Here is a 27,894-nt window from a genome sequence, read left to right on the forward strand (position 1 = left end):
CTTTTTATATTTTCTTTCTTTACATTTTGTTGTGTGTTTAAGATAGTGATGGTGCTACGAGGATAAAAGTAAAATGCATTAATCTTTCACACACAAGTAAATGGTTTTCGCTTAATAGCTTTTAAACTTAGTATAATTTGATTTACTGAACGTGCAACCAGAATCGTTTATTCTCCACCATTCGGATTAAAGTAGATTTTTCTGAAAGAAAGCTTTATTGTAATATATACGTATAAATTTAATTTCGTTTTTGTAGAAACAATTAAGGTTTATACTCTATTCCTCTTTTAAATACGCTATTTGAACGATTTTTGCCCATTAGCCCTATAATTTTCAACCGCATAGGCGCCCAAGTACTCAAGCCACAAGTGCCAATAGACTCAATAGATATTGGTCGAGAATGTCAGTTAAACGCCGCGTATTCTCTTGGGGTTGCCAGGCTAATCACATCAGTGTAAGACAGGGGCGGTTTGACCGCAGCTCCTACTTGACGCTGCCTTGTTGAACGTATTACCATCCAATAAAGTCCTCGCGTAACTGGGTGGATTCCGCTGGCTCCAGGTAGAATCGTGCCTTTTTAGGGTTGGGTGGGGTTTTGCGATCAAACCACCAACGAAACTTTTAAATAAATTGCTTTTAGAGGCTCGCGCAAATACTGTGACGGGAAAGTCATTTTACTCAGTAGAAAAAATCCTATTAAAAATTGCATTTTTTTAATAAACAAAGGGCATCTTTTTTGTCTAGTGGTTTCACCAAATTATTTTAAGCATGCGTAGTTTTATTTTTTAAATGAAGTTGATACAAGTTTGTATCAAAACGTCTTAATCAAGATGATGTCGATCTACTCCACCTTTTGGCTTTGAAATTCATCTCCTATCTCCTCGAATGTATTTAGACTAGTATTTTAAATATCTCACAATGTCTGACTTCATTAATGCAATTTTCGGCCTACTCGTTTAACTGTGACGGGAAAGTCGTTTTACTCAGAAGAAAAATATCCTATTTAAAATTGCATTTTTTATTTAAAAAGAGAATTAAGGCATATTTCGTCTGTATTTTAGTGTTTTAATAAATCTGTTAAGCGTGCGTAGTTTTCAACTTTTATTTTTATACCAGTTAATTAGACTTTTTTATTATTATTTTTAAACATTGTCCTCACGTTTTGCGATGCCAATTTCAGCTAGTATTCTCGCAAACAAATTGGCATTAAAGCACACATGCCTGTGTCTAGTTGCAAGTTTTTGTAACTTGAAAAGAATTGATCTTTTATCCCATTGCAATCTACTGTTATTATTACCAAGCGTTTTTCGAATTTATTATTATCAACGCTTTTTGATCAAATAGTAGAGTGCGTACCGATTACGAAAAACGTGAAAATAAAATAGCGTATTTTCAGCTACGTTATATTTACCCAAAACAATAGACGCCCGTTTAATCAAAGCGCCAGAAGCAGTTAAAAGCGTTTTTTTTTTAATTTCTATCGGACGATTTTATAGCCTGGATTTTGACAACGGCGAAATATATCAAACAAAAAAAGTATGCAAAACGACACCTGTAGCTTTATAGTTTCCTTAACTGCTTTTTGCCGTATTGCTGTCAACGAAATCTGTCACATTTCAGTGTGAAATTCCACACGAAACTAGAAATCTCAACGAAATCTGTCAAAAATAATTTCAGTGTGACATTCCACGCAAAACCATAAATCACTAAAATGTTAAGACAAAATAAAGATTTGTGAGAAGATCTTTGCACGATAAGATTGGGGGCCTCTTTCGTTTTGATACGTAGAAAGTAACGCAAAAAAAACAAAATGAAAAGGTACCGTCTACAAATTATGCTCGTAAGAATCCTACCGCAACGCACATTATTTGGGTTATGGTGGTGGGTCAAGCATTATTAATAATTCCTGTCCCGCCTAAACCCAAACGCTAACCCTAACCCAAATATTGTGCGTAAAGCATAATTTGTAGACGGTATCTTTTTTGTATTTTTTGCTTTTTTACGTATTGAATTGAAAGACCCCCAAGATTCGCTTACATTCAATTATGATCAGAAATTTTTTAATAGTTGCACAATTTTTAATTTTCTGTCGTCATCGAATTTATTACGCGCCACAGTATAAACGAAATGAACAATAACAAGTTAAATGCGAATGTTACTAATCAGTCGTATGTTTAAGCTGTTACATTTATTAATGGAGGTGGCTATTTGACCAGATTGTTCTTTTACGCTGCCACGAATACGTCATTATTTATTTTATTGAGTTGCGTTGAATTGGGATTGGCGTTTGAGTTTGGCGGTGCTATTATTAGATTACATTTTTGCATAATTTTAATGATCTTTTCGGAAATCGATTCAAACTACTTATAGCCTCAGGAGTTGCCTATAGGATATTTGAGCGGATCGCTCGTTTACGCTTGCACCCGTTAGTGATTCCATGTCGAATTCAATCAACTACCTGCGTTTCCGGGTGAATAGCCTCTTCCTTTATCAATTGCGGTTTTAAGCAAAAAAAGTCATTGATAAACGTTGAATTACAAACCCGTTGTCTTGCACTCTTTTCTAAATTTTGAAAAAAACTTCACTGTTTGTGATGTCCTTTAATTTTGCAAAACATTGGGAATTTTTCGCGAAACCCACTGTTTTTTTTGCCAGGTCGACGTTTTTAACCATTGCTGCTGATTTTATGATTTTTAATTCAAGGTGCGTTTGACTGGTTTGCCGGTTTGCAAATTTTTCTTCCGTGCATTGTTTGTTATTTGAGCGCACAATTGTGTGCCGTACAGCCTGATAAAGGCTTATCGCGTCTTTAAATTTGTGTTTTTTAGTTGGCAGTGTTGCTCTGCATGTAGTTTATAGAAAAAACTACGCTATAGTGGTTTTTTAAGTTTATTTCTTCCGGCGCCATTGCAAAAGTTTGGGTGGACTAGACGCACCGCGCGATGGAAATTTGATTTCGTTTAATATTTTGTCTACACCAAAGTTAATCAATTTTGTGGTTTGTTTCAGAAAATCGTAATCAATGCTGTAGTTTTTCGTCATAATAAGTTTAAATAAACATATCGGGGCATAATAATACCCTTAAGCATTTGTTACCGCAATTGAGTTTAGATACAAAACCGAGATTTTCCGACGCGCCTTATCAAACGACGCAAAGCGCAATCGAGAACCTGCCTTACGGCAAAATTTTTCCCATCCACCTTTTTCGGCATTTTGCCGTTCGTCACTCAAGTTTATCTTCCACCAAGAAGTCGCTCGCCAGCCAATTGCGCTCAATCATAACGCAGTAAAAAATAGCGCTAAGCCGCCGCAAAATAGAAGCCGCGTCTATTTGCGTTTCGAACCGTGCTAAGCTCAAAGGCATTGTGGTGCAGCAAGCCGTAGTAGCCCCTCTTCTGTTAACGCTTGGCTCGTTTAAGCCCAACGAAAGGTAATCACGTCGTTTTTCTACACACGTAGCGCTCCTAAAACAACAACCACAATTTAGCTGGAGTTTCAAAGAAAAAAATGCAATATACTTTTAAAGCAGTGCTTCACAATTTTTCTTTCAAATGCTAAGCGTAAATGCATTAGACTTCTTTAAAACTTCTTATCAATCGATTTTTTATTGCCCACGTGCATTTTAGTAAAAAAAATATATCAATAAAAAGAGCATGAATGGCATGATGCCTTTTATTCGTATTATATTTCAGTTATTTATGCTTATTTTGTAGAAACTATTGCAAAATTGGGACAAGGTTTAAAAAATATTTTATCGGTACATATTTTTAGTCTTTCATGTGCATTTTTTTAGACACAAGAGCAAGTGAAATTAAAGTGTCCATAAAAATTATAAATTTTGTTTAGTAGTTTGTGTGCGTGTTTGTGAAAAATATTATAAGAAAAAATAGCGAACTGTGGCACTAAGGCAAGCAAAGGCAAGGTAGTTAGCCTAATCATGATAACTTTTCTTCGGCGCCCCAACCAATTCGACTGCATTATATTTGCGTCGCGACACAAAAGTAAAAAAGCATCAACAACAGTAGCCCCTTAACTGAGGTAACATCTACTAAATAAACGGCGTCAAACGGCACCCAGTCGGGTCGGCGACCCCCGCGTGTTAATATGCTCGGCGTTCACGGTTGCTTGACATTCAAGCGCCGCTACCTAAACCAAAGCGCAAAACGCACCCTCGCTTCGTCGGCCATCTAAGAAGCCAAGCATTTAAGGCGCCGGGACGCATTTATTATTATGATTACTGCCGCTGCTGCTTCAGTTAACAAGCTAAGCACACGCGCCCGCTTGCTCGCTCGCTTGCTTGCTTGTATACAGGCAAAGGCCGGAAGTTGTCTTCTCTTGGCTAAATGCTGTAACTTTGCGAGTTACTTCCCTTTGTATACATAGATGGACCGCCGGGCGCGCTTGCTACTATACCACACTACCTCTACTCTACAAGCCGCTATATTATCTTTTGAACTGGCGCGCGTTATGTAATTCATGTTGCTGGCGTGGTTTAAACGGTTATCATTTTCCGAAAAACTTTAACGCAAATCGCCTTATTGAGGCGAATTTCTGTGCACCATAAAATGCAATTTATAACAGATTAATTATTCCTTATGAGTTGCGTTGTTATAAACACAGCACTTTGTTCTTTAAAGCATTTTCTACAATGTTGTTTTCTTGCCTTAATACCTTATTGCCGGCTGTAAGTAATGCCTAAAGTGTTGTTCCAGTTTGCGCGGGAAATTTTACGAAGGCCTTAGCTATTTGCTGATCGAACGAAAAGTAATTTCTCCCAGTCACAAACAGACAAACCTTCCTTCCAAAACTCAGCCCGTGTGGAAATTGGCATGTCACCGAACATGTTCTACTCTGCCAAAGGTTAAATACTGCACGTACTTTGCACATTAAGCTATTTAAAAGCTAATGATCACGTCCGCATTTTGAGTTATTTTCAAATATGTCCAGCGACGTTTTTTTTAGTTTTTAACATTTAAAAATCAGCCTGCATTACTGAACGATAAGTGTATTGTAATTTTCACAATATTTAGCACAGCCGTGCTTCATCAGGTCAATGTAGAAAAAAGTTTTTTAAAGTAAGAATCTGATGCATTACGAATGTGCGAAAGCTTTCAAAAATTGCAATGTAATTTGTCACTCAACGGTGCCACCTGATTTCCAGGTTGAATTCAATAAAAAACGGCTATCGACAAAGTTATTTTTTTTCATGCGTACAGTACGTTATGTTGTTTAAAGGCCGATGTTGTTCTGTTGGTTCAACGGTTTATTTTGGTTTTCATTTTAGGACTTACCAAACTGGGAGTCGCGATCCTGTAGGGGACCGGGTAACATCAATACACCCAAAATGTTGTGACATCCATAAAAGTTGTTCTTTTGCGAGCGGTTCGATCCGCAAGTGTTATTTGTAATTGCGAACTGCGTTGATCGTTTTTCGTATGAATTCGTGACGAAATAAACAGTGAATTTATTAAACCTGGAGTCCTCGCAGAAACTGGTAACCAGTTAACAACGATAGGCTAAAACGTTCGGTTTAGCGCCTTCGGCTTGCCCTAGTTTATCCTGGCCAAGGTCCCAGAGACCTAGAAGAGACGCGAAAATGCCGTCGTGTGGGTCTCTTTCATCGCGGCACTTCAATAATTTGATTGGCCAGCACAATAACATTGCTCACGTCGATGCCGCATGCGGCGATCAGCGACCTCTTTGAACTCGCTTAAGAATTCGGTCTAGCGCCGGCAAGCGCTGCCGGTAACTGTAACCTGGCACCTGGGTAATTAGGACTCCCCGTTTTTCTTGGACCGCTATTGTTTGCGTTGTTGAGGCCTGCTGTGAAACGTACTACACTAGCAAACACAGCTGAACTCCAATTTTACCAAAAAAATTTTTTTTCAAATATACAGGCCCTCTGAGCTGAAGATATTAATTCCTAATAGTTTAACAATAAATTCATTTAAATTGTTTCAATTTTTAACTTTGAAATGATGCCTTATTTCGCTTATTACCTTTTGTGCAGTATTACTAAAAAAAAAATCAAAAATGTTTTTTTCAAGCTCGCAGGCACTTTGAACTTGAGACATTATTTCCTTATAGTTTTAGGATAAATTCGTTGAAATTGTTCAAATTTTTACCTTTGAAATAGTGTCTTATCTTGTATTTCACCTTTTTTGCAGTATGTGGTGATATACACGGGCAATTCTTTGATCTTATGAAGCTGTTTGAAGTGGGTGGAAATCCTGCTACTACCAACTATCTATTTCTGGGCGACTATGTGGACCGGGGTTATTACAGCATAGAGGTATGCATTCCTGATTTTCATTATTTTTTGTCTTGTCACTCAAACTGAGGCCATGACAGTGGTTTCTCCATTTAAAATATAAATAAGAATTAATTCGGGCACACTTCACAAAACCACAGAATTCTTCTTACAATTATCACAACCACACTTCAAGGTAGTATGTAAATATCATAATCTTATCAGTTTTCTAATGCAATGGTCTCCAACCTGTGGGTCAGGACCCCATGTGAGGCAGCAGTTTTAGTGATTTTGTTGCGCTTGTGGTTTAAATAAGTGCAATCAGTATATTAAACATGTAAAACAAATTAAAAAAATTGTGGACGTGTTTGTTCAAGCATCGCTTATCTGAAACAAACTAGGGTCGCATACTCGCATGTAAATGCTGATTTCAGTTTATAATCCGTTGGGGCCGTGTAATGACGGTTGGAAACCACTGATTTAATGGGTGGTGTACATTCAATTATTGCATGCTTGACTGCACGCCAATTTGTAAAGCAAATAGCTATTTTGCAAAATTACAAAATGTTTTGCTGCAAAATTAATACCAAGGGGAATTTTTATCCTAATCTCACCAGAAACTATTAACACCATCAGTGTAGGAATGGCCATAATAAATTTATACATTTATGGTTTTTACAGGGTACAGTATCTTTTTGTCATAACCCTAACTAAAATTCATAATGCTTATTAAGAAGTGTGTATTTTTATGGTTAGTAGTGAGACCACATTGTTTTCTGCCCATGATATTTAGTTTTTATGTACAATAGTGGTATCTTTTCCAACCTATGTTTCTGTGAGATGAATCATTTTTTTAACTAAAAACATACTGATAGATGAAGTAAAATAAAAAATCCTAAATATCCTAATTATTTTTTGCTTGTTTGGGCAAGTCAACGTCATCTTACATAATCAGTAGATTGTAGTTTCTGTTCCTATTACTTGATACAAGCTGAAAGAAGCTCCCCTCTTTGTCCCAACCAACCACAGTTGTTTTATTTTTTGCATTTCTCACTCTGCGAAGTTCAATATTAACTTTGTTATCTCTTTTGCGTTGGGTGGTGCCGCAATTTACAATTCAGCCTTAAAGGCCTTATTGATTTTTCTTCTACATGACCGACTTTGCTACTAAGACAGTTCGTCATTTTCCCAATAGAGCTAGCAGTCACACACACCTTTTCATGACATTGAGTTTTCATTAGCTTTTTTTAATAATAATTTCTGGCTCCGGTATGATTAACTGTCATGAATAGAGCTGTGAAAAATCAATATTTCTCTATTCTAAATTACATTGGTGGATTTTTTTCCTGACTTATTGAAGTTGTTTGAAGCTATTCACTTGCTAGTTTATTTATGCACATAGATTGAATTACATTATTTACATAAGCAGATTAGGGCAGTGGTTCTCAACCAGGGTGCCGTTTTTATTGCTCAAGAGATATTTCAAATTCTTTAGGATTCCAATTTTTGCTAGATTGGTAAGCTTCTTGATAAATTTTTTTGTGTAGGATATAAGTGCCAAAAATTAAAAAGGTTTTTTAACCTTGTTGCACAGTTAATATGCTGTTTTTAATCTCGTTTATTGTAACATTACAGTTCACCACTCACCAATAATACGACAAGGGTGCCTCGAACTATTTATAATTTCTGTGGGGTGCTGCAAGCCAAAAAAGGTTGTAAAACATTGGATTAGTGTTTTGGCGAACAAGAAATTCTTGAATAAACCTTGTATATTTGGTGATCAAAATTTTCACTTTTGTTAACGTTTTTTTTTTTTTTCTTACCCAGTGCGTGCTTTACCTTTGGGCCCTGAAGATCCTCTACCCCAATACCCTTCATCTCCTGCGGGGCAATCATGAATGTCGGCATCTCACCGAGTACTTCACCTTCAAGCTGGAATGTGAGTGTGCACAAGTGTCAGATGAGCCGCTGCCTATCGCTTTTGTGTTTGCTATGAAAACATCTCTCTTGCACTGCTTGAATGCAGAAGACTGCATTTGTGCCTTGCAACTTGAAAGCTGATGAATTATTAAGCACCCGGTTGTAATAAGTCTTGTAAAACCTTATGTTTAATTACCTGCGAACAAATAGAAAGTCACTCTCGGGTAAACCCGAGGTCATTATTACTTAGACCTGAAACCATACATAGTAAGATATCACAGCTTTTAACCTGTTGTATAATTCCGCCGCTAATTAATTTTCTAGGTTTTTATACATAGGAACACATTTACTTTTGGTGACTGTTAATGTATTTAACAAAAAAATGCAATTTAAGCACTAACCTCTGACTGTACAGGTAAAATAGGTAATTTTATATATACTTTGGGTGACTGTTAATGTATTTAACAAAAAAATTGCAATTTAAGCACTTTCATTTGACTGTATAGGTAAAATTAAGTACAGTGAAAAGGTGTACGATTCCTGTATGGATGGGTTCGACTGTCTGCCCCTTGCTGCCTTGATGAACCAACAGTTCTTGTGCGTTCATGGGGGTCTCTCACCAGAGCTACACAGCCTTGATGACATTAAAAAGGTGGTTTAAGAATTGCAAATATTTCTTTGACTTTATTTATTTTCAGAAATTTATATAATTTTGTCCGTTTCTGTATCATTTTATTAACACCATAATTAATTTAATTAATTTAAAAAAATCATTATTTTAACAAAAAACTTGTTATAACTTGAATGGTATAACTTAAGATATTTGTAACTGTTTCTTCCGCTGTCAACTGAATCAAATCCTATTTTTTCAGTGATTTTTTATGATCTTGGTCAATCTGTCTTCTTGCTTTCCGATTGTTTAGTTTTTCCATTTTTCTTGCTTTTGTTTTAGCTCGATCGTTTCAAGGAGCCGCCCGCTTTCGGCCCAATGTGCGACATCTTGTGGTCAGATCCGCTGGAAGAGTTCGGCAACGAAGCAAACGACGAGCACTTTTCGCACAACACAGTCAGAGGGTGCTCCTACTTCTACAGGTAGATCTACTTTTTAACAACTTTGATGCACAAGACTGTATTGTGTGTACAAAACTGAGTGGTTAAAATTCTGCATCCCTCAGATGTAGATTTTATCTGTGTTTTGCACATTACTTTTTTTTTATTCCGTCATTCGTCATAGCAGTGTTATAAACAAGTCATTTCAAAATTAGTTAAGGCCCAGTCAAATCATTTGTAAAATAACTTAAGTATAAGTCAAGTCATAATTAAAGCAAGTCAAGTCAAGTCCATGTCATAAAATTTACGCGATAAGCTGTTAAAATTGGGTAAACTCAGCTGAGAATAATTGATCAATACCTTAACTAAAGATTACCAAAAAGGCAATAGAGGCAATGCAAATTGTTTTATGTGCAGAAATTGGGATAACTCAATTTTACGAAAAAATGCCTAATGAAAGCACTTAATTTCAACCAAGTCAATTGTCTAAACATTTTCCCAAAAGCCAATTGAAAGCCATTTAAAAACAGTGACTTAAATGCAAGTTATTGACTAAAGTCATTAGAACACTGGTTTATAGATTATTTTCTATTTTCCACAGAATACATGGACCATTTATGACAGTATTATTAAATGTTTTTTATTAGCCTGCAGAGTGATGCCACTCAGTGTAGTACAACCATTTGTTTTACCCAGCCTAATTCTGAAAGGATTTTTATGTTTTCTGATTACTGGCACATGCTGCATAAAATAGGGCTAACATAGGAAAGTTAGTTGTTGTTGCACTTATAATAAAACCCCTGAGGCTGGCTTTTATCAACTTAACTTTACATTTGGTTATTTAAGATAAATGTCCTGTATTTCCTAGACACTAAAATTTAGGCAATTGTTAACATTTTTTTTACCAAGTTTGGTAAAATTTTATTTCATTTAGTCGAAAATTTGGTTGCAAAAATCAGTCTGCAATTTTAAAGTTGACAAACTGTGATTTATTTTTTCTTTCAGTTACCATGCTGTGTGCGAATTTCTTCAGAACAACAGTTTATTATCCCTCATTCGTGCCCACGAAGCTCAGGATGCAGGGTAGGTGTTCAAAAACATGGCTGGTGCCTTTTTTATTGGTTTAAAATCTGCCAATTTTTTTATTACATTTAAGAACTGCTTGCGTTCTTAAGTTTATATATTGATTCATGACCAATGAAATCTACTTTTCCTTATCCGATAAACAAGAATTTTGCACAACCATTCTTATACAAAATACCTAAATTAATTAAAGGACAGCAAAATAATCTAGCAAAGCTTTTAAGATCTGGTTAATGTGTCTGACCTGAATTGCTAGCTTTGCTTGATTATTTTTGCTGTTACTGATCAAGAATTAAGGTCGACATTTGTCTTGCAAGGGTCAAGGTGATTTCCATTTTTAACATTTTCAGTGCAACATTAATTAAAGGACACATTTATTTTTAGGTACCGCATGTACAAGAAGAGTACAGTCACGGGGTTCCCCTCACTTATCACAATCTTCTCAGCACCCAATTACCTCGATGTCTATAATAATAAAGGTTAGTGAAACTCTTTTGGGTTATTTCATGTATTTCCACAACCAAATCCAGCTTTTAAGAGATTTATTTGTTGCTCTATTTCAATTAATTAAACACTAACTAAATTTAGGCAATATATAGCTGTATTTGTTAAAAGTTTTTGTTGTCTGTGACCATATGCACAAAAAAATATCTTGTAGACTATCATGCAAAACCTCTAAATAAAAAAATAAAAAAAATAAACTGGTATAGATTTTTTGTGTTCTCATTTGTTGCTATTTCAAATAGTAGTTGCTAAAAAAATCCAATATTTACACAAGATTAAGCTGTGGTCATATTGTATGCCATTTTTAAAAAAGTTTAAAACAAACATGCATTTTTATTGGATTAAAACAACAGTTATGAAAGGTATTATCATAACCAGGTTGCCACTGATTTTAGTGGCCCAACAAGTATTTGTTTAAACTGGGTTCCATGAACAAGTTTTAGGGGGTCCTTGAAGGCCTACTTGAAATATCAGTGTATATTTAAGAAGAAATCATTTTTTTTAAGAAAACCGTTTGATTAATAATAAAACGGTTTTCCACTGAATGTATTAAGACTTCATTTCACTTTTTCATTTTTGGACCTAAATCAACAGACCTTTGAAGTCTATTTGTACTGTGATGTCAATTTATGACATCGTTTTTAAATTTTAGTGGTTCACGGACCCCTGAGTTAGACAAAACCTCTATTGGATAAGTTTTACAAAGCACTCTTGTTGTGCTATTTACATCAATCTCCTTGCTCTATCCAGCTGCCGTGCTCAAGTATGAAAACAACGTTATGAACATTCGGCAGTTCAACTGCTCCCCCCACCCCTACTGGCTGCCAAACTTCATGGACGTCTTCACCTGGTCGCTGCCCTTTGTCGGGGAGAAGGGTAGGCTAAAATGACCGATTGGTAAAAGTGCTTGCACTTGAAAGGCCTACTTCACAGCTTTGTGGTATTATTGGTCGTGGCTTGAAGTCCACTTACTATAAATCTCAGAATTTATAAGAAAAATATTCTCCCGACTGATATAACTTATCAGCTTATAATATAAAAGTTGTGCACGCCCTTTAAATCCTCTCACAAACCCCAAGTGGTCCCAAGATCAAAGCATGTTCTTCACTATATTTCAATTTTTTTAAATTGGGGGCTTTGTAGTTTTATGGCTGTCTCAGTTTGCTTGTACTTATCATAAACCTCGGAATTGTTTGATATAACAAATATAATACTTTTAGGATAGCCATGGTTGTCCAGTGTATATATGATCCCAAATATATGGAAACTCTAAAAGCGTTCTAGTTTTTTACCTTTAATTATCAGCAGCAATATTCAATACTGCCAAAAAGCAGTTGTGTATTTATTTTACTTAAATTTTATTCATGGCACGTCTCTTGAAAATGAAGTCCAGTCTCGTAGAAATATAACAGACATTTTTTTTAATTCACGGAACTTCATTATTGGTACGGTATTATACCCTTTATACTTTAGAGAACTTATGCGCTTCTGATAGTTGTTTAGTTTTCGTTAGGCAACTTTGACTCTATCAAAATAAAATTAGTATCCTTTTCTTTCACATTGTAATACATATTTGTCAAAAGTAAACAACCTTATACAAAAAATAGGGAAATTGTCTTTTTATGCTTCTTTTATAAAATTTTTATGCTTCGTTTGTACTTCTAGTGACTGGGATGAACAGCCTTATATACAAACAAAACAGGGTAAAGGTCTAATTTTTATGCATGTTATGTACTTCTAGTGACTGAGATGCTCGTCAACGTGTTGAACATTTGTTCTGACGAGGAGTTGATGTCAGAGGGTGATGACAACTTTGAGGGTGGGTTTTTCTCGCAACTTTCCACTAACAGTTTAACCTATCAAAAAAACATTTGTGCTGAAATGACAGGCAGATTTTCCCTACAGCAAACCTTTTTTTTAAATTGAATCAACTTTTGTCCTTAGTTATGGTTGGCTTATATGTGGAAGGACTGTAACAATTCATACTGAAGTACTTACTGAATTATTTTCAAATAATCACAAAGCAATGTGGTTTGTTAGGCATTAAACATTTTAAACATGCCAGGCATGTTTGTGATGCCGACTATTTCCATTTTTAATATTTTTTTGGCTTTTCTATTGTAATCAATGTCAATCATTTTACATTTTTTACAATCTGATAAGATCCTTCTTTAACCCTAGAATGGAAAATAAAACAGTGCCAACATTATCTTGTGACAGAAAGATGTAAAATAAATGACTTGGATTATGAATATGACAGAAAAATCTAAACAATATTTGCTTCTATTTGAAGTCATTATTGTCAATCACTTACAAATGTCGGAGGAAACACTTTCTTTTAAAAACATTAAGTTGGCCATATTTTCAATGTTATCTGCTTTATGTATGTGTCTTGCATTGTAAAACTCCGTCCACATTGCCTCATGCCGCACAGAGACCTTCATTGTAAAACTCCGTCCACATTGCCTCATGCTGCACAGAGATCTTCAATGACAATTGAGTCACTTTCATTTTCGCATTTACACGCTTCAGGAAATAATTTGCCATTGTGCAATTGCACAACTTGTCTGTTTGCCTCATCAATATTTCACGACTGTCCCCATTAGAGCTATTCTTGCATTGATTTTGTCCTGAGATTTTTATTCAGATGCCTTGAAGCGTAAAATTGTCACCCCCACTGGTTTCCACCTGAAATAATTGGTCGGTTGGGCATTGTTGGTGGTCAATTTAAGAACATGTCATTTGCGCTGCAATGATTTCTAGTCAAAAATTCCCTTATAATATCTTCATGTGCCAATTGGTGTTTTAATTTAAACCCTCACTGAAACCAAATAAAAAATCTAGGCCCTTTTGGGCCGGGACTGTCTGCTTTATACAACCCTTGTTTTAATTCACAAATCATCCTTGTTTTTGTGTTTCTTTTTGTTTTTAAGGCACAATAAACAGTATATATGTGCATGCCAGCTTTTTTGCAAATTTTACACAAATCAAACTTTACATCAAAATGAACCACTACCATGAAGCCAGCAGCTACAGAATGCGACTGGATGTCTGCTGCCATGTGCTGGACTTATCAGAAAGCATGTGGCGCTACACTGAATTTTTTATTGCTGAATTTGAGCTCTCTGGTCCAATTGTGCTAGCACTTAACGGCCCCATCGCCTGAGCCCTAGGGGATAAACGAATCGCACCTTGCCATTGTGATACTCAAGCGATGTCACCTTTCATGCATTATTGATGACCCGACCCTCTTTTGGCCGTGGCAAGAAAGTAACAGACCAGTGACACATTTTTCATAACTTTTTACACTGCCGTTAATAATTCAGGCATCTCACGCCGATCAAAGCTACCCGTCAGACACCTTGGCAAAATTGCAGCGGCATTTAGCCTTAATGCCAGACAGAAATTATAATGGCTATCGAAGTGCTTTTATGTAAAATGACAATTTCACCATTAAAAATAAAAAAACAAATCGACAAAAGAAAGAATGAGAAAATTTTATTGGAATTTTACCAAACTCAATTTTATTATTATTTTAATTACAAAAACAAACACACTACAGGCTATAAAATAGATTGTTTTTTTTTAAATATTAATAAAGGCATCCAGAAAAATAGAGCTAGGATACTATGATTTAGTTTCAATTACCAACTAATGTAAACCGTATAGTGTATTTTAGATATATTCTGCTACCTTGAAAAAATATAATAAAGAGTAAAATTTGAGATTTGTTTTTATGCCACTGTGACCTATCCAAAATTGACCAAGTTTTGCTAAACAACGTATACCATTTTAATTGCAATTAGTTTCCAGGCATTATTTCGTACTCTTATCTGTTCTGTAGGATGGTCAGACTAAAATGTTTAAAATTACCTTCTTATCTGACAGTTGGGCTGCACTTTTAGTCTGAGAATCATTAGGCTAAAGCTTGACACTTTTGATGCAAATTGCCTTTTTTTGTGTGTATTGGGCTGGTTCAAATATAGTGTTAAACAGCTCATAAAAAGAAAACTTTCTTTGCAGAGTGCAAAAGTTTTTAAAATGGGATCTTTTTTAATTGGTTGCATTAGTTGCATAGAATCCTTTTGAGTCAAATAAACACGCTTTGATATTTTATATTCCATTATACAAATTTGGTATTTTTAATTCCATTATACAAATAATTTGATGAAATTCACCTACCAATTTGTCTTAAAATAGCCTGTAATTGGCTAAGAGCTGTGGCTGAAATCTACATTAATTGATCTAATCCTTATTTTTTTATGTTATTGCTTCTATCAAACAGGCATGGTTAACGGTAAGGCTATACGGTGTGCAGCATGTTGCTTTGGCCAATTAGTCACATTGCTAGCCCTCAGTCATTGCATAAATGTTGTGTAGTGAGTATTTGATAAATTACTTTTGGTCTGGGCCTTGCTTGTGGTTACTGAACTTTGCAGTATTTCAATTACAGCAATATGTTAACTGCACACAAGCAACCTTTTACTTTAAATGTATTAGGTACATGTGTTCATATTAGGTACATGTGTTCATATTAGGTACATGTGTTCCTCCCTGTTTTATGCAAAGCAAAATATAACATTTTTATTGTAATGGTATTGCACGATCGATGGTGCAGTCAAGTTGTAACACTAAATTGCTATATATATTTGTTTAAAAGATTCTAGACATTGCAACTAACAATGCATGCAATATTTTAAGAATGAGCCTTTGCCACACATCAAGCTTAAATGCAGTTATATCAGCATCTAGTGGTGTATCTTAACATCTTTATTTTAGACTAATTTTTAGGAAATTATTTTTTTCATACGTTAATTGAAATACTGCAAATTCATTGGATGGATTGAAGTGCCAAATATGCTGGTGAATGTTGTGATCAACGTTTTTTTTGCCATTGTTATGTTCCAAACATGGCACTTATGAAGTTTGTGAATAAGAATTTATTGCCTTTCATATTTGTTTTGGCATATCTTGTACATGTGTTGGTTGTATGGAATGTCATGCAATATTATTGGTAATTGTTAAACGTTGTATCTCATTTTAATTTGTTAATGAGAAAATTTTTTTTTGGTGATTTTGAAATAGACAGCCATCTTCATTATCAATTAGAGAATTGGGCCACTTCATATATGTATCAAAAATCAATATCAATTAAATAGAATTATATCAAATCAGTGCAAATCAATTATACTTGTCACTTGTTGCCCAACAATTTTTGCGATTTGCATGGACAGATTACCTCACAAAGAAATTGAAAATCAGCGCTGCATTTTTGCAACGAACTGCCATGTTTAGCCATAGAGCCAACTTGCAGCGTCAAAACTCAGATGGTGCGGTTGCGATAACAAGCAACCATGGTATGAGAGTGGTTTGCAAGTTTGGATTTTCTAGAACTTTTTACCTCTTTTTGTCATTCCTGTTTGTCTTCTTGTATGGGAATGTAGTAGCCTGAAGCAAAAACAACCTTGTCTTCGATTTTTCATATTGTGATTCAAAAGGTAAACAAAACAATTCATATTGTCAATATACAAGCCAATTGATTTCCTTTAAGTATATTATGAAAGAAAACTGACTGTATTAAACTTGCAACTAAGCAATATGACCTGTTTTGTTCACCTAGTGTTTTTCTGATATTTTCGTGGGCGATATGATGTGTGTTGACTATAACATGTGGTCTGCTTTGATAATAATAGTGTAGTGTTTACTAATCTCTAGCCTACTAATTACACTCTCTATTTTCTAAGTGCTAATTTGTGCTTTATACGTGGTAAAAAAAATAATTTCAAACCAATATTTAAGGTGTAAGGTTATGTAATTTTTTTTTTCAATCTCTTTCACTTTATTTGGGTACAGAACTATAATATACATTATAAATAGTAAAATAAAAGGGGAATGGTTCTGATTGATCATATTTCCTGTTAGGTTCTCCTCAGGGTGCTGAAGGTAAGGTGCCGCATGTTAATGTATCGTCGCATGAGCTTCTTTTTTTTTAAAGCAAATCAAATCTCTTTCTCAGTAATTACCAAAGTTGTTTTTTTTTCTGGCTTTTTTGCCGAACGAGGAATTTCTGGCACATTTGTCTTGCTTGTACTTCCTATATAGCATGTTATTTTTTTAGTAAAAAAGGTTTCATCAGCAAAATGGAAACACCATCACCTTCAAACAGTTTAATTTCCACCAACTGGGTATCTTAACTTGGTAGTTGGTCACAGAATACAATTAAATCATGGCCCTAAGAAATTCACCTATCGGATTGCTGACTAACATAAACAAGCTTTATGAAACATCTTGTTTTTGCAACAATTCCCCTTTATTTCAAAACTTTGTGTTTTCAAAATATGAGTCTAATTGCGAAATGAAAGGCAGTATTATGTTAAGATTTTGGGGGGGAATAGAGCAATTTCCCCATAAGATTATCCAATTTTATCCTATCCTAACTCAACCAGAGTTATATTAATCTGTGTGTGCTTTGTCTTTCTTTTATATGGCTAACAATGGTGGAAATGGAGCATTTTTTGTAATAGCAACAATTTTTTAGTGCTACAGCGTAAATTAATAGACTTAGGGTGCTAATTTTTTTCATTCTTTTTTAACAAACCAACAATTGTATTTTTTCAATTCGTTTGGGTGAAATATAATAAAAATCTAATTTGCTTATAATGTTGCATTTTTGGCTTTTTTGTTAAATGCTTACAACTATTTTAGTAAATATAATATTTTTTTATTACCCTTTTGTTTTGCAACAATCTCACTCGGGTGCCTAAAGCCTCATAAAAAATGTTTGTCCTCGGTGATATATATGCTTGCAGGTAGATTTGTCATTTGTTAAAAGGCTGATTTTTCATTCTTATTTAATTTATATTGCTTCTTGATTTATAATTTTCAAAGCATTCATAAAAAATGTGTTGAACAATAATCCAGCTAAGAAGTTTATTGTGTGTATATAAAACACATAATTGGTAAGGATTTTGTATAAAACTGTCAGATAATGCTTTTAACTATTTCTAAATATATGAAATCTTTGCACAAAATGGGGGATGAAACAACATAGTTGTTAGACTTTTTTACAGGTTTAATTAATTTTTACCCTTTAATTAGCCATGTGCTGGATAGTAGTTGATTTAATTGTTTGTGGATGTGGATACTTACTTGCAGGATCCAATTCATCTTCATACTATCCTTTGTATGCAAAACAATCTCCTAAAACATCATAGTGTGTATGTGTGTGGTAGATTTGGTAGCAATGGTGTAGAAGTTTGTCTTTCTTGCTGTGTAGTTTTGGGAAACCCAACAACAAAACATATACTTTGTTAATCAGCAGAATGTTTGTTTTAATCCTTGTGTAAAAGACTCTTCATTGCTTTATACCCAATAATGACACCTTTTTGCTCCCCAAGGAGGTTACCCTGCTGCACGAAAGGAGGTGATTCGGAATAAGATTCGGGCGATCGGCAAAATGGCTCGGGTATTCTCTGTTTTGAGGTAAAACAGGAAATGCCGGCAATCATCAAAAACACCAAAACCCATTTGATCAGCAGAGTATTTTTTTACTGACATGGTGTTTGGACAAAAACTTCAAATTCTAAATTAGCAACATTTCCAAAATGTAAACCAAAATGGCTAAGGAGGTGATCATACTTCTGCTATGCTCTCTAAACCTTCAAGTGGTTTGTTGTTTGTCAATTTAAACGAAAATGCTTATTACAAAATTAAAAAAGTACTCTGCTGTACTATTTTATTGATAGAATACTACAAAATCAATGTTTTTTCACTTGTGTAGAAATGGAGCTTAGTGACAGTGAAAAGGTGAAGAGGAGAAACCAGCAGGCACTCAGAAGAAAAGTGTTGGCCATTGGTAAAATGGCAAAGTTCTTTGAGGTTTTGAGGTAACAAGAGACACTTTGCTTAGTGGAAAAAAGTCTGTTGATAAACGCAGAATTGGATAGAGTGCTGTTGTTAGCCAGCCATTCTGTTAACAAGACTTTCAACACTGATGTTGTCTCTAGTGCAGATTTTTATGATTATTACAAGAGAATAAATAATAATGATTTTTTACCATGAGATTTCATTTTAAGTTTATACCAATCATTATAAGCTTTGCAGATAATATCATACATTTTTACTGTAATGTATGCTACTTGTGTGATAGTTAATTTCAACCTTCTAGTTAAACATTGTAGCAGAACTTACGGTTAGAAGAGAAACAGAATTAGGTTGTCACTTTCTTTTAAATTAGTATTTTAGATAAAGGTACATTGCATAGTTAATTAAGAAGGCAGGTAGATAATATATCACAGATACACTGATAGATAAGTAACCTGCTGGTAGTAAAAATATAAGTTTAGTTTTAGTATATGAGCCATGAATATAGATCGTTTGAGTATTAGCTTCTTGCATATATTTGCATGTTAAGTGCTCCTTATTATGTGATCTATATTGTCTTAGAAACTTAAGCTTATTGCATAGATTATTTTTTGCCAATTGGCAGTGTATGTCTTGGTTTAATATGACAATTATTTTAAAGAGGGCATTTGACCCCAAATTTCCTTTAACAATGGTTTTAACTTTAAATTTAATGTTGTTGCTGACTTAATGTTTTCTTGGCTTATAGGAAGGAGAGTGAAACTGTTCTGGAGTTGAAAGGACTCACGCCTTCGGGAATGCTACCTATGGGTGTTTTGTCTGGTGGAGCTACATCTCTTCAAAACGGTGAAAAATGCAGTATAAATCTTCCTCCTTTTTTGTCTCTTATTGACAAAAATATCTGTATTAGTTCTAAAGAGACTTTTATTTATTTTAAATAATTTAAGCATACTGACCTAAGCTAATTCCCAAAGGCTAGTATGACAGGAAATAGATCACCCATTTATATATAAGATATATATAAGGATGGAGCAAACATAACATTTATCTTCGAAATTAACTAAAAGTTCTAAAAGTTAATTTCTTTATTGTAGTTGACTAAAAAAGTTTTCGTCAGATTATTTTTGTTTGTTAAAAAAACTTTTTTACAACACTAGGGAAAATATCACAACGCTAGAAATTTTTTTATTTCACAATTACCAGTCAAATGTTAAAAAAATCAACTGAGTAAAATTAGCCATGGCACTAAAAACAGAGTTAAAAAATCACCTATAGGATTGCTGACTAATATAAACAAGCTTTATAAAACATGTTGTTGTTTTAACAACTGCTCTATTTAAATACTTTGTGTTTTCAAAATATGAATCTATTTACGAAATGAAAGGCAGTATGATTAAGTGATTTTTATGGAATAGAGCAATTTCCCTATATAATTATACAATTTTGTCCTTGTATAATAGGAAAACAAGTGATTTTATATGTTATTATTAGAAATAAATATTTTAGTGAGGAACACTAAACACGGATCTGTTCATTATCTTCAATAGAAAGAGAGTGGCCCAAATAATAGATAAAAGATTCATTCTGACGATGGCAAAAGCACTTGCCGAAACGTTTGCTTATAAAAGAATGAATCTTTTATCTATTATTTGGGCCACTCTCTTTCTATTGAATATTTTAGTGCTTTTTGTAAAATGTCTGAACAATTTCGCGCAGCTATCAGTGGCGTGGACCCTGCAACTGGCATCCGGTCGTTCGAAGAAGCCAAGGGCTTGGATCGGGTCAACGAGCGCATGCCGCCACGAAAGACAGACACAAACGCCGCTGCCCCGTCGTCCTCATCCAACTGAACAAACTGCCTACTCCTCAGACTACTACTGACTGCCCAAAGACAGCTGACAGATGTGACAGTGATTGTGGTCTCCTTGACTTGGTTGCCTCCTCTCAATTTTCGAATGGCCTGCTTGGACCATTTTTTGTTGCATGTTTTCGACAGTGAAAACCGAAGGTGCACACGTTTTTGCCCCTATCTCAAAAGGCCCGGGGATTGGGAAACATTAACGAAATTTCGACAACCGGACGACTTTTTGATTCTGCTGCTTGTGGACTCAAATGGCATCGACGCCCCCCCTTCCCTTTTTCATTGCACTGCAAATATTTCACATGTTTTTTTCCTACGGGCGTTTTAAAAGAAAACAAAATAAATTTAACTGGCAACAAGATAGATATCTTCTGTATTTTGAAAATATATTCCTAAATTACCATAAACACATGTAATTTGTTTACGTAACTGCTGCCTAATTCTTAGAACTCAAAAGAACTGTTTCGCTAACAATATCTGTATATTAGGTTGTAAAATGTGTTTTGTGATTATTAAATTGTTTATTTTTTTCCTCTTTCAGTCACCAGTTGGCCATTGCGCCTCATTTAAGTTCCTTCTTGCCTAAGAATTTGATGAACTTAAGAAAATCATTTTAGGATACATAATACAACACTTAGAGTATAACCAGTGGTGAAAACATGTCTTCTAAAACTGTATGGTATGCTGTCCGTCATAAAACATTTTTACGAATGTCTGAAGACCTAATTTTTAGGTGTTAAGATAGAATCTGATATATTTTTTTAAATGCAATTTAGGGTATGTAACCCAAATGCTTTATTTGTTAAGATGTGTCCTGGTTGAAAATATCGACAATATGTGTAGTTTACATATGTTTGTACCGGGCATTTCTTCAAATAACAAAGTCTTTTTTTATTTATTCCAAAAATTTATTTTGCAGAAAGTTTTCTATTTGCTCTCTCTTTTTATAGCTTCAATATAAGATGTCCTGATTGGTGACATTTGCAAATTTAAAACCATTTAAATTTCCATTTTGTCCAAGACAAAATACTTAGATTATTTAACTATTCAACATTATTACACCTTTTTTGCGTGGGTTATCTTGACAATACTCTTCAGTGGTTGATATTTCCTGATATATTTTTTACATATATGCAGTATAGGGAGTGCCGGTTTGGAAGAGTGTCAATTGCACAAAGTTTAACATTTATATACTTTATGTTTGTTTCAACGTTTTATGGACAGTTTAATGTGTTGGAAAGTGTTCGCTCCTTTTGCCACCGAATATATGTTTTATAGGTAACTAACAAATGTATCTGACTTTGTTATTGAGATTAAACGAAATGGTATGTTTTTCGTGGTTCTTTTAATTTTTTTTGACGTTTTGCAGTTGTTTTGTGTTTATTTACAATTGTTTTTGTTTAATGGCCGGTCTTCAGTTGGTCAAGCATTCTGCTGCCACCCTTTTGACAGACAAATGCTTTATATAACTGGTACTGACTGTTTTTGTAATATCCATAATTACATAGAGAATAATAAATTGTTTGCGTTAATTCAATCTGTACTGCTAAACCATTATTTTAAAACGCAGCCAGTTAGTGTAGTGAACAGTTGAGCATTTTGAAAGTCAAACAGAAGATAATATCAGAATACAACCGATTTTTAATTTATGGAGTTTGATATTCACTGATTGCTACAATTTGTCAGCATAAATGTGACTGGTTTGGTTGTACTTGTATCTAATTGTAAAGGCGCTTTAATTTGAGGCAATTGCTTTTCTAGTTGTTTTTAATGATGTAGCAATGAGCACCTGAAAGTTTTGGACCTACAAGCAAACCCTAAGCGTTTGTTGCAAGTTCACCATAAATATTTCTAGATAACAATTACATACCTTTCAAAAATAGCATCTCAAAATTACGGCATAGATATTTGAATAATTATGACATACATCTGCCCTTACAATATTCTATGTACTGCAAGTACTCTGTTGTGCTTTGTGCAGTGTCAAATCGTGGTTTTGCTTAGCTGTAATTTATTTGACCGTCGGCGACCTCTGCCAACTCAGAACGAAAACACGTGCGATAGCAAATTTTATTTGCCTAGCTAGTCGTTGGCAGCTTGAAACTTTAATTAAGTTAGTTTTAATAAAAAATACGAAGCATCAACACTAAACTAAACATTTCATTAAATCATAACGAGTAAACCTACACAACGAGTTGCCAAATTTATAATAAAATCAGAAAAAGGTGTGGTTTATGTACGGTGCATAAACATAAGCGCAATTTACCGATAGCGCATAACCACTTGGCTAGTAACCAAGTCTTTATGTTGAGAGAACAATGCTAGCAGAAGTCAAATAACCATCTTTTATTGCAATTTATAAAGACAATACCAACGCTTTATTATTACAGATGAGAAGCGTTTGCGTCAATTTTCCTAATGGTAATCCGTTTACCCAATTAACCTTTAGTGTAGTGACCTACTAAGAGATCGGGTGTCGGCTTGAGACGACCGGTAATGCGTGGTCGCGAATTTTTCCACGAACCCCGCCTTTCCCGCGTCCTGACAGACGCCGGTCTCAGGTCCACGTTGTTCTTTTTCGCAAGACGCGCTTTCTTCTCCATTGACTGGCGAGGAAAGAAGGCAAACCACGCCATGCGCATGCGCGTGAGAGCGGCAACCAATCAGAGGGCGCCGATGAGGTCACGTGTTCTTTGGCGTGGCCGTCACATGGCTCATGAAAGGATCGGCGCCATTTGTCGCAGAATTTACTTGAAGAGGTGCTTCGTCTGTCATTCCGACTTTTTCAAGCTCGTATTAAATCGAAATAGTAATCCGAAATAATGGCCGATAACGCAGAGGCTCCTACCGAGGCCGAAGTTAATCTTGAAGAGCCGCAGGAACCCGAAATCGCCCAGGAAGCAACGCAAGAAGCTGAACTGGAACAGCAAAAAGAGGAAGCTAACGGTGATGAAGCCGCACCGGTTGAACAGGGTGAGGGTGAAGGTGAAGGCGATGCCGAACAGCAAACTAATGGCGACACTGCCGAAACGGAAGCTGCTCAAGATGACAGCGAAGAAAAGCCAAAGGAAGATGAAAAGAAGGAACCGGAAGAAGGCGGTTTAATTAACGCAACCGAAGACAACGATGCGTGAGTTATCTTTTTATTTAGTGAATAACCAAAGATTTTTAAGCTGTTTGCAAGTTCTTTTTGACCTAAACTGGATTTGCAAAGTAGTTGCCCGTGGGTTGTGTATTTTGTACATTTTGAACATTCAAAAGCAAAACTAATAAAAATAATTTATCAGACTATTAAACGTTAGTCTTTCCATGATATTTTTCAAAGCTATTTATGCCTTTTGTTTATTGCAATGGCCTTTGTTGTACCACCAGCCACCATTGGTCTCCAAGTAAATCCCAACGCTTTTTTTACGGTAACCAAACGAATTGTTAAAATCTAAATTGCAACGAAGAAATGAGAATAAATATAACAATACTTGTACCAACCCCAAAATCAAACTCCCACCCTGACCCAAATATTTTTAGCCATAAATCCCCCCAAAAATGTTGTAGGATTCTAGACCAGGTTCCAAAACAGTAAACTTATTAAATTATTTATTTTATGTGCCATTAAATGTTCATAGCAATGATGTTTGTAATTTGCGTCAGACTTTGGCTTGGCGACAGTTGCCTGCTGTCATTAAACCTTGTCGATTGATTGCTGAATCCTTAAAACTGAGCTATATGAAGTTAAAATAATTATTTTATGATTTCTTTAATTAAAATATTATCTTCATCATTTTTAAACACTTTTTTATTTCTATAACAGAAAGATGTTTGTTGGTGGCCTTTCCTGGGACACTCACATTGGTACGTTGTTTGATTTTGTTTCTTTAATTTTTGTTGAGAATTATTTGTTGGCCATGATTACACATTTTTTCGTCATCTGAACTATTTTTGTGGATTCCTTGTAGCTTCGCAATGAGCCAGACAAAAACCTAGATTTTAAGCTCAATGGAATTTGTGCAATTTTTAATCCTAATTTTTCATTTCAGTTGACCTGAAAGCGTACTTTTCCAAATATGGCGAGGTTGTTGACTGTACAATCAAGAAGGACAGCAAAACCGAAAGATCCAGAGGCTTTGGCTTTGTTCTTTTTAAAGATCCTGCATCGGTTGATGAGGTATATATTTTTTTCTGTTATGTTCCCCCTGCCTTTTATATGCTTGTGTGACTAAATATTCAAACAGAAAACAGTTACACTTGAAATTGTTTTTACAAACCTAATAAAATTTTGCACATCTTTCTAGAAAAGGGTCTGGAAATCCCTAGGTGTGATTGTTTTACTCATTAATTGCACTTTTATTTATTTTAATTAATAGTTAATCCCATTCCTATTAGTCATTGGTAACACTGGTTTAGTAACAATATAGTTTTGGGGCCCTTTATGCTATTCTGTAAACATTGGTTGAATTTTTTTACATTTGCCGATTGCAGGTTATAAAAGGCAAAGAACATTGGCTTGATGGGAGAAAAATTGACCCCAAGAAAGCCCAAGCGCAACGAAAAGATGGAAAAGTATTTGTTGGTGGCATCAGCACAGATACGGAAGATGATACTATTAAAGAACACTTCAGCCAATTTGGAGAAGTAAGAATGTCAAACCAACAGCTCAATTTTGATACATTATGGTCCAAACTTTAACAACCATATTCTTTAATTTAGATTGAAGTCTTTGAAAGACCCACTGACAAAACTACTGGCAAAAAACGTGGTTTTTGTTTCATTACCTATAAAAAAGATGGCTGCCTGAAGCTTGCTTGTGCAGAGCGCTCTCAAGAGCTTGATGGCAAAAAGGTGTGACAGTGTTCAAATTTACAACGCTTTAATATGTTGCAATGATTATTTTTTAGAAAAGTTATCCAGGTCTGAAAACTTTCTGTTGAACCTATTTCTAATGAGCATTCAACTTCAATAAAATTTTCTTGTTAAGGCTTGATCATGTTTTTAACTGGTTATATTTTTTAGATTGATGTCAAAGAAGCTCAACAGCAACTTGAAAGAGGCAGAGGAGGTTTTATGGGAAGAGGTGGCATGGGGGGCATGAATAGAGGTAAAGGAAGGCATTTTTTAATGTTAAGATTAATTTACATGTCAATTAGTTTCCAAGAGTTAAAAAAAAGCTATTTGTTAGGCGATTTGATAAATAATGTGGTTCTATCTTTTTTTCAGGAAATTGGGGAGGTCCTGGTGGTTATGGGGGTGGTAAGTAAATTTTAAAATAATGTCTTAGTAATTTTTGCAAACAATGAAGTATACTGCTGTAACCTAATATGAATTACTATAACGTTAAATGCTATGTTTATATAACAGTGTTACTCTGACACACCTCAACTAAAACTTGTCTCTTTTTGTCTTCCAGGTTACGGTGGTGGTTATGGCGGCGGGTACGGCGGCGGCTATGACAGCTACAGTGGTTATGGTGGTGGGGGGTACGGGCAAGGGGGTTATGGTAATTATGGCGGATTCCAGGGCGGTTATGGTGGTGGAGGTAAGGGATCGAAAGTGAGCCGCCCCACTTTCTCATTTCTACTTTATTGTTAAGAAATTTCAAACTCTGTAGCAAGATTGTTTTACACGGCTTGGTTGCACTTAAATATCAAATTTAACAGTTTCTGAAATTTCTTTTTACTTTTATTCCTAACACCTTTTTTTTCAGGTTTTATTGTGAAGGGCTTGTTGTGCTAACCACATTTAAATGTTGTTTTCAGGGCCGGGAGGGTATGGCAAGGCGCCGAGGCGGGGGATGGGGGGACACCAGAACTCCTACAAGCCATATTAATTGGTACGGTCACCGTGGGCAATTCCACGGTGCCTACCATGGGTATCACGACTACTAGCCGAAAGGTAAGATTGTTTGGTACATTGTAAATTGTGTACTATGCTAAGATTTAAGATAATAAATACCCTTCTCAAAGACAAAACTAAAAAAAATACTGGAAAACTGGTAGAGAAGGGTTAAAAACCCTGGATACAAATCAACATTTAACTCTTGCACAATACAAAACTGCGTTTAAATCTTCTACTGGGATGTGTCTTTTAACTACCCCCTAAACCGTTAAGACAAGAAGCATCACACAAACACAGCCCAGTATTAGCTGCGCGTTCTTTCCAAAATCAGTTTCTCAACTTCTATGGTGGTAGAATCTTGGTGGCAGCTGTGTGTTTGTAAAAAATCTTTCTGTCAATCGCAAAACTCAAGAACTGTTTTTGCTTTTTGAATGCAGACGTTCATCAGGCCTTGAGAGAGACAGTGTGTGTGTGTGGCCACGCCTTCGGGCCTAATAAATTTAGTTCTTATTTTGTTTGGGAAACTTTTAATGTGTTAGACTAATTTACAAAAAAAATGTTAAAACCCTTTTCTCTTATGTACAGTTTAAATGTTCAGTTGTAAAAAGATTATGATAGCTCTTTTAACCCTATAGCCTTTTCAGCGTCTGTAAACGGTAGCGCAGCTTTTTTGTTAATGTAAGCTCTATTAATTTTGCTGTCACAATGGGGGTCGCACTCACTCTTTTTAACATCACCTTTTCCCGCCCACCCACAATACTTTTCCGCTCCCCTTGCTGCCGAACACCGCCGCTTGGCAAGTTGACAAACGGAAAGAAATGGATTGTCGACAGGATCTCTTGGCGACAACGGGTAATGGGATTGCTAAAGCGAAACACAACAATAGCATTTGTATGCGAAGGCACATTTCAATCGAACAGTGAACAATAGATCACGTTGACATGGGCTAGAAAATAAAAAAATCAGATTTAATAAATTCTTTTCTCTCTTTCACCTTTAAAAACAAGCTAATGTTAACAGCATTTCATTGCTTGAAGTAACCGCATTTCCAAGTTTGGTTAAGCGTTGCTAAAAGTAAAACAAGCAATTACGTTAGCATTGGTGGAAATGCTCTTTTGCCATAGTGCTAAGTTTTCTCTATCTAAATGAATATCGTTTTTTGTTTAATATAGTTTTATCTTTTACTTAATTAAATTTTATTTTTAGACAAACTGCTTTTTGGATTTCTTCTAACCCCGTTTTATTTTCCAGCGCTCGCGCCGCCAGACGCCGACAAGAATCAAATTTCATCCACCGAACGCTTTCTTGAATAAATCGGCGTCTCTTATCCGCGACTTGTACAGTGCAACAATAACAGCGCACAGTTAACAGCAAACCCACGTTCGTTTTTCGTGTAATGCCGCCACATGTTGGCGCTAAATCATGATCTTTTTTCGCCCCGTGCCGTTTATTTTGTTATATTTACGTTTGTCAATAAATTCTTTAGAATTTAAAACCCGCGTTGTTATTTATTTGGTTTCTGTTAGTAGTTCTT

The 27,894-nt window shown here is 35.2% G+C and overlaps 2 protein-coding genes and 1 non-coding gene across 9 annotated transcripts in view; all 3 read left to right on the forward strand.

Annotated features, from left to right (window-relative positions):
• Positions 1–22,068, forward strand: part of LOC146137566 (protein phosphatase 3 catalytic subunit alpha-like) — a 36,182-nt gene extending 14,114 nt beyond the window's left edge. The window contains exons 4-16 of one of the 5 annotated variants that reach the window (XM_083393933.1): positions 6,168–6,292; positions 8,078–8,189; positions 8,677–8,822; positions 9,123–9,262; positions 10,226–10,303; positions 10,688–10,782; positions 11,558–11,683; positions 12,549–12,626; positions 15,093–15,104; positions 16,042–16,164; positions 18,205–18,289; positions 19,419–19,516; positions 20,387–22,068. In XM_083393933.1, coding sequence (XP_083250059.1) covers positions 6,168–6,292; positions 8,078–8,189; positions 8,677–8,822; positions 9,123–9,262; positions 10,226–10,303; positions 10,688–10,782; positions 11,558–11,683; positions 12,549–12,626; positions 15,093–15,104; positions 16,042–16,164; positions 18,205–18,289; positions 19,419–19,516; positions 20,387–20,520 — 1,352 coding nt within the window. In that variant the 3' untranslated portion in view covers positions 20,521–22,068. Of the gene's footprint in view, positions 1–6,167; positions 6,293–8,077; positions 8,190–8,676; positions 8,823–9,122; positions 9,263–10,225; positions 10,304–10,687; positions 10,783–11,557; positions 11,684–12,548; positions 12,627–15,092; positions 15,105–16,041; positions 16,165–16,729; positions 17,322–18,204; positions 18,290–19,418; positions 19,517–20,386 lie in introns of those variants that run through there. The other 4 variants (XM_083393935.1, XM_083393934.1, XM_083393936.1 and 1 more) reach the window with 4 other exon arrangements.
• Positions 22,069–23,276: 1,208 nt separating this feature from the next.
• On the forward strand, positions 23,277–27,866 carry LOC146137567 (uncharacterized). Of its 3 annotated transcripts, XR_014501403.1 has the most exons (11): positions 23,277–23,661; positions 24,340–24,380; positions 24,566–24,693; positions 25,008–25,160; positions 25,236–25,367; positions 25,539–25,623; positions 25,743–25,775; positions 25,933–26,075; positions 26,282–26,417; positions 26,798–27,212; positions 27,612–27,866. XR_014501403.1 is itself a non-coding variant. In XM_083393620.1 (10 exons), the coding sequence occupies exons 1-9, from the start codon at positions 23,354–23,356 to the stop codon at positions 26,408–26,410; spliced, it is 1,152 nt and encodes a 383-aa protein (XP_083249746.1). In that variant the 5' UTR covers positions 23,277–23,353; the 3' UTR covers positions 26,411–26,417; positions 26,798–27,866. The 3 variants fall into 3 exon arrangements, 2 of the variants coding, with proteins under 2 accessions (XP_083249746.1, XP_083249747.1); XM_083393620.1 differs by having other exon boundaries at positions 26,798–27,866; XM_083393621.1 differs by lacking the exon at positions 26,798–27,212 and having other exon boundaries at positions 27,612–27,864.
• Positions 24,153–24,252, forward strand: LOC146137568 (small nucleolar RNA SNORD16). Its single transcript, XR_014501533.1, has one exon. It is a non-coding gene; the product is annotated as a small nucleolar RNA SNORD16 (small nucleolar RNA).
• Positions 27,867–27,894: the final 28 nt, after the last annotated feature.

Source organism: Ascidiella aspersa, chromosome 7 (assembly GCF_963924565.1).
Source record: "Ascidiella aspersa chromosome 7, kaAscAspe10.2, whole genome shotgun sequence".
In the NCBI taxonomy this organism is placed as follows: Eukaryota; Metazoa; Chordata; class Ascidiacea; order Phlebobranchia; family Ascidiidae; genus Ascidiella; species Ascidiella aspersa.

Coding starts and splice junctions, on each gene's coding strand:
- LOC146137567 (XM_083393620.1), top strand. CDS start 23,354: ATGGCCGATAACGCAGAGGCTCCTACCGAGGCCGAAGTTAATCTTGAA. Junction 24,694..25,007: donor ATCCTGCATCGGTTGATGAG/GTATATATTTTT, acceptor TGCCGATTGCAG/GTTATAAAAGGCAAAGAACA. Junction 25,776..25,932: donor TCCTGGTGGTTATGGGGGTG/GTAAGTAAATTT, acceptor TTTGTCTTCCAG/GTTACGGTGGTGGTTATGGC.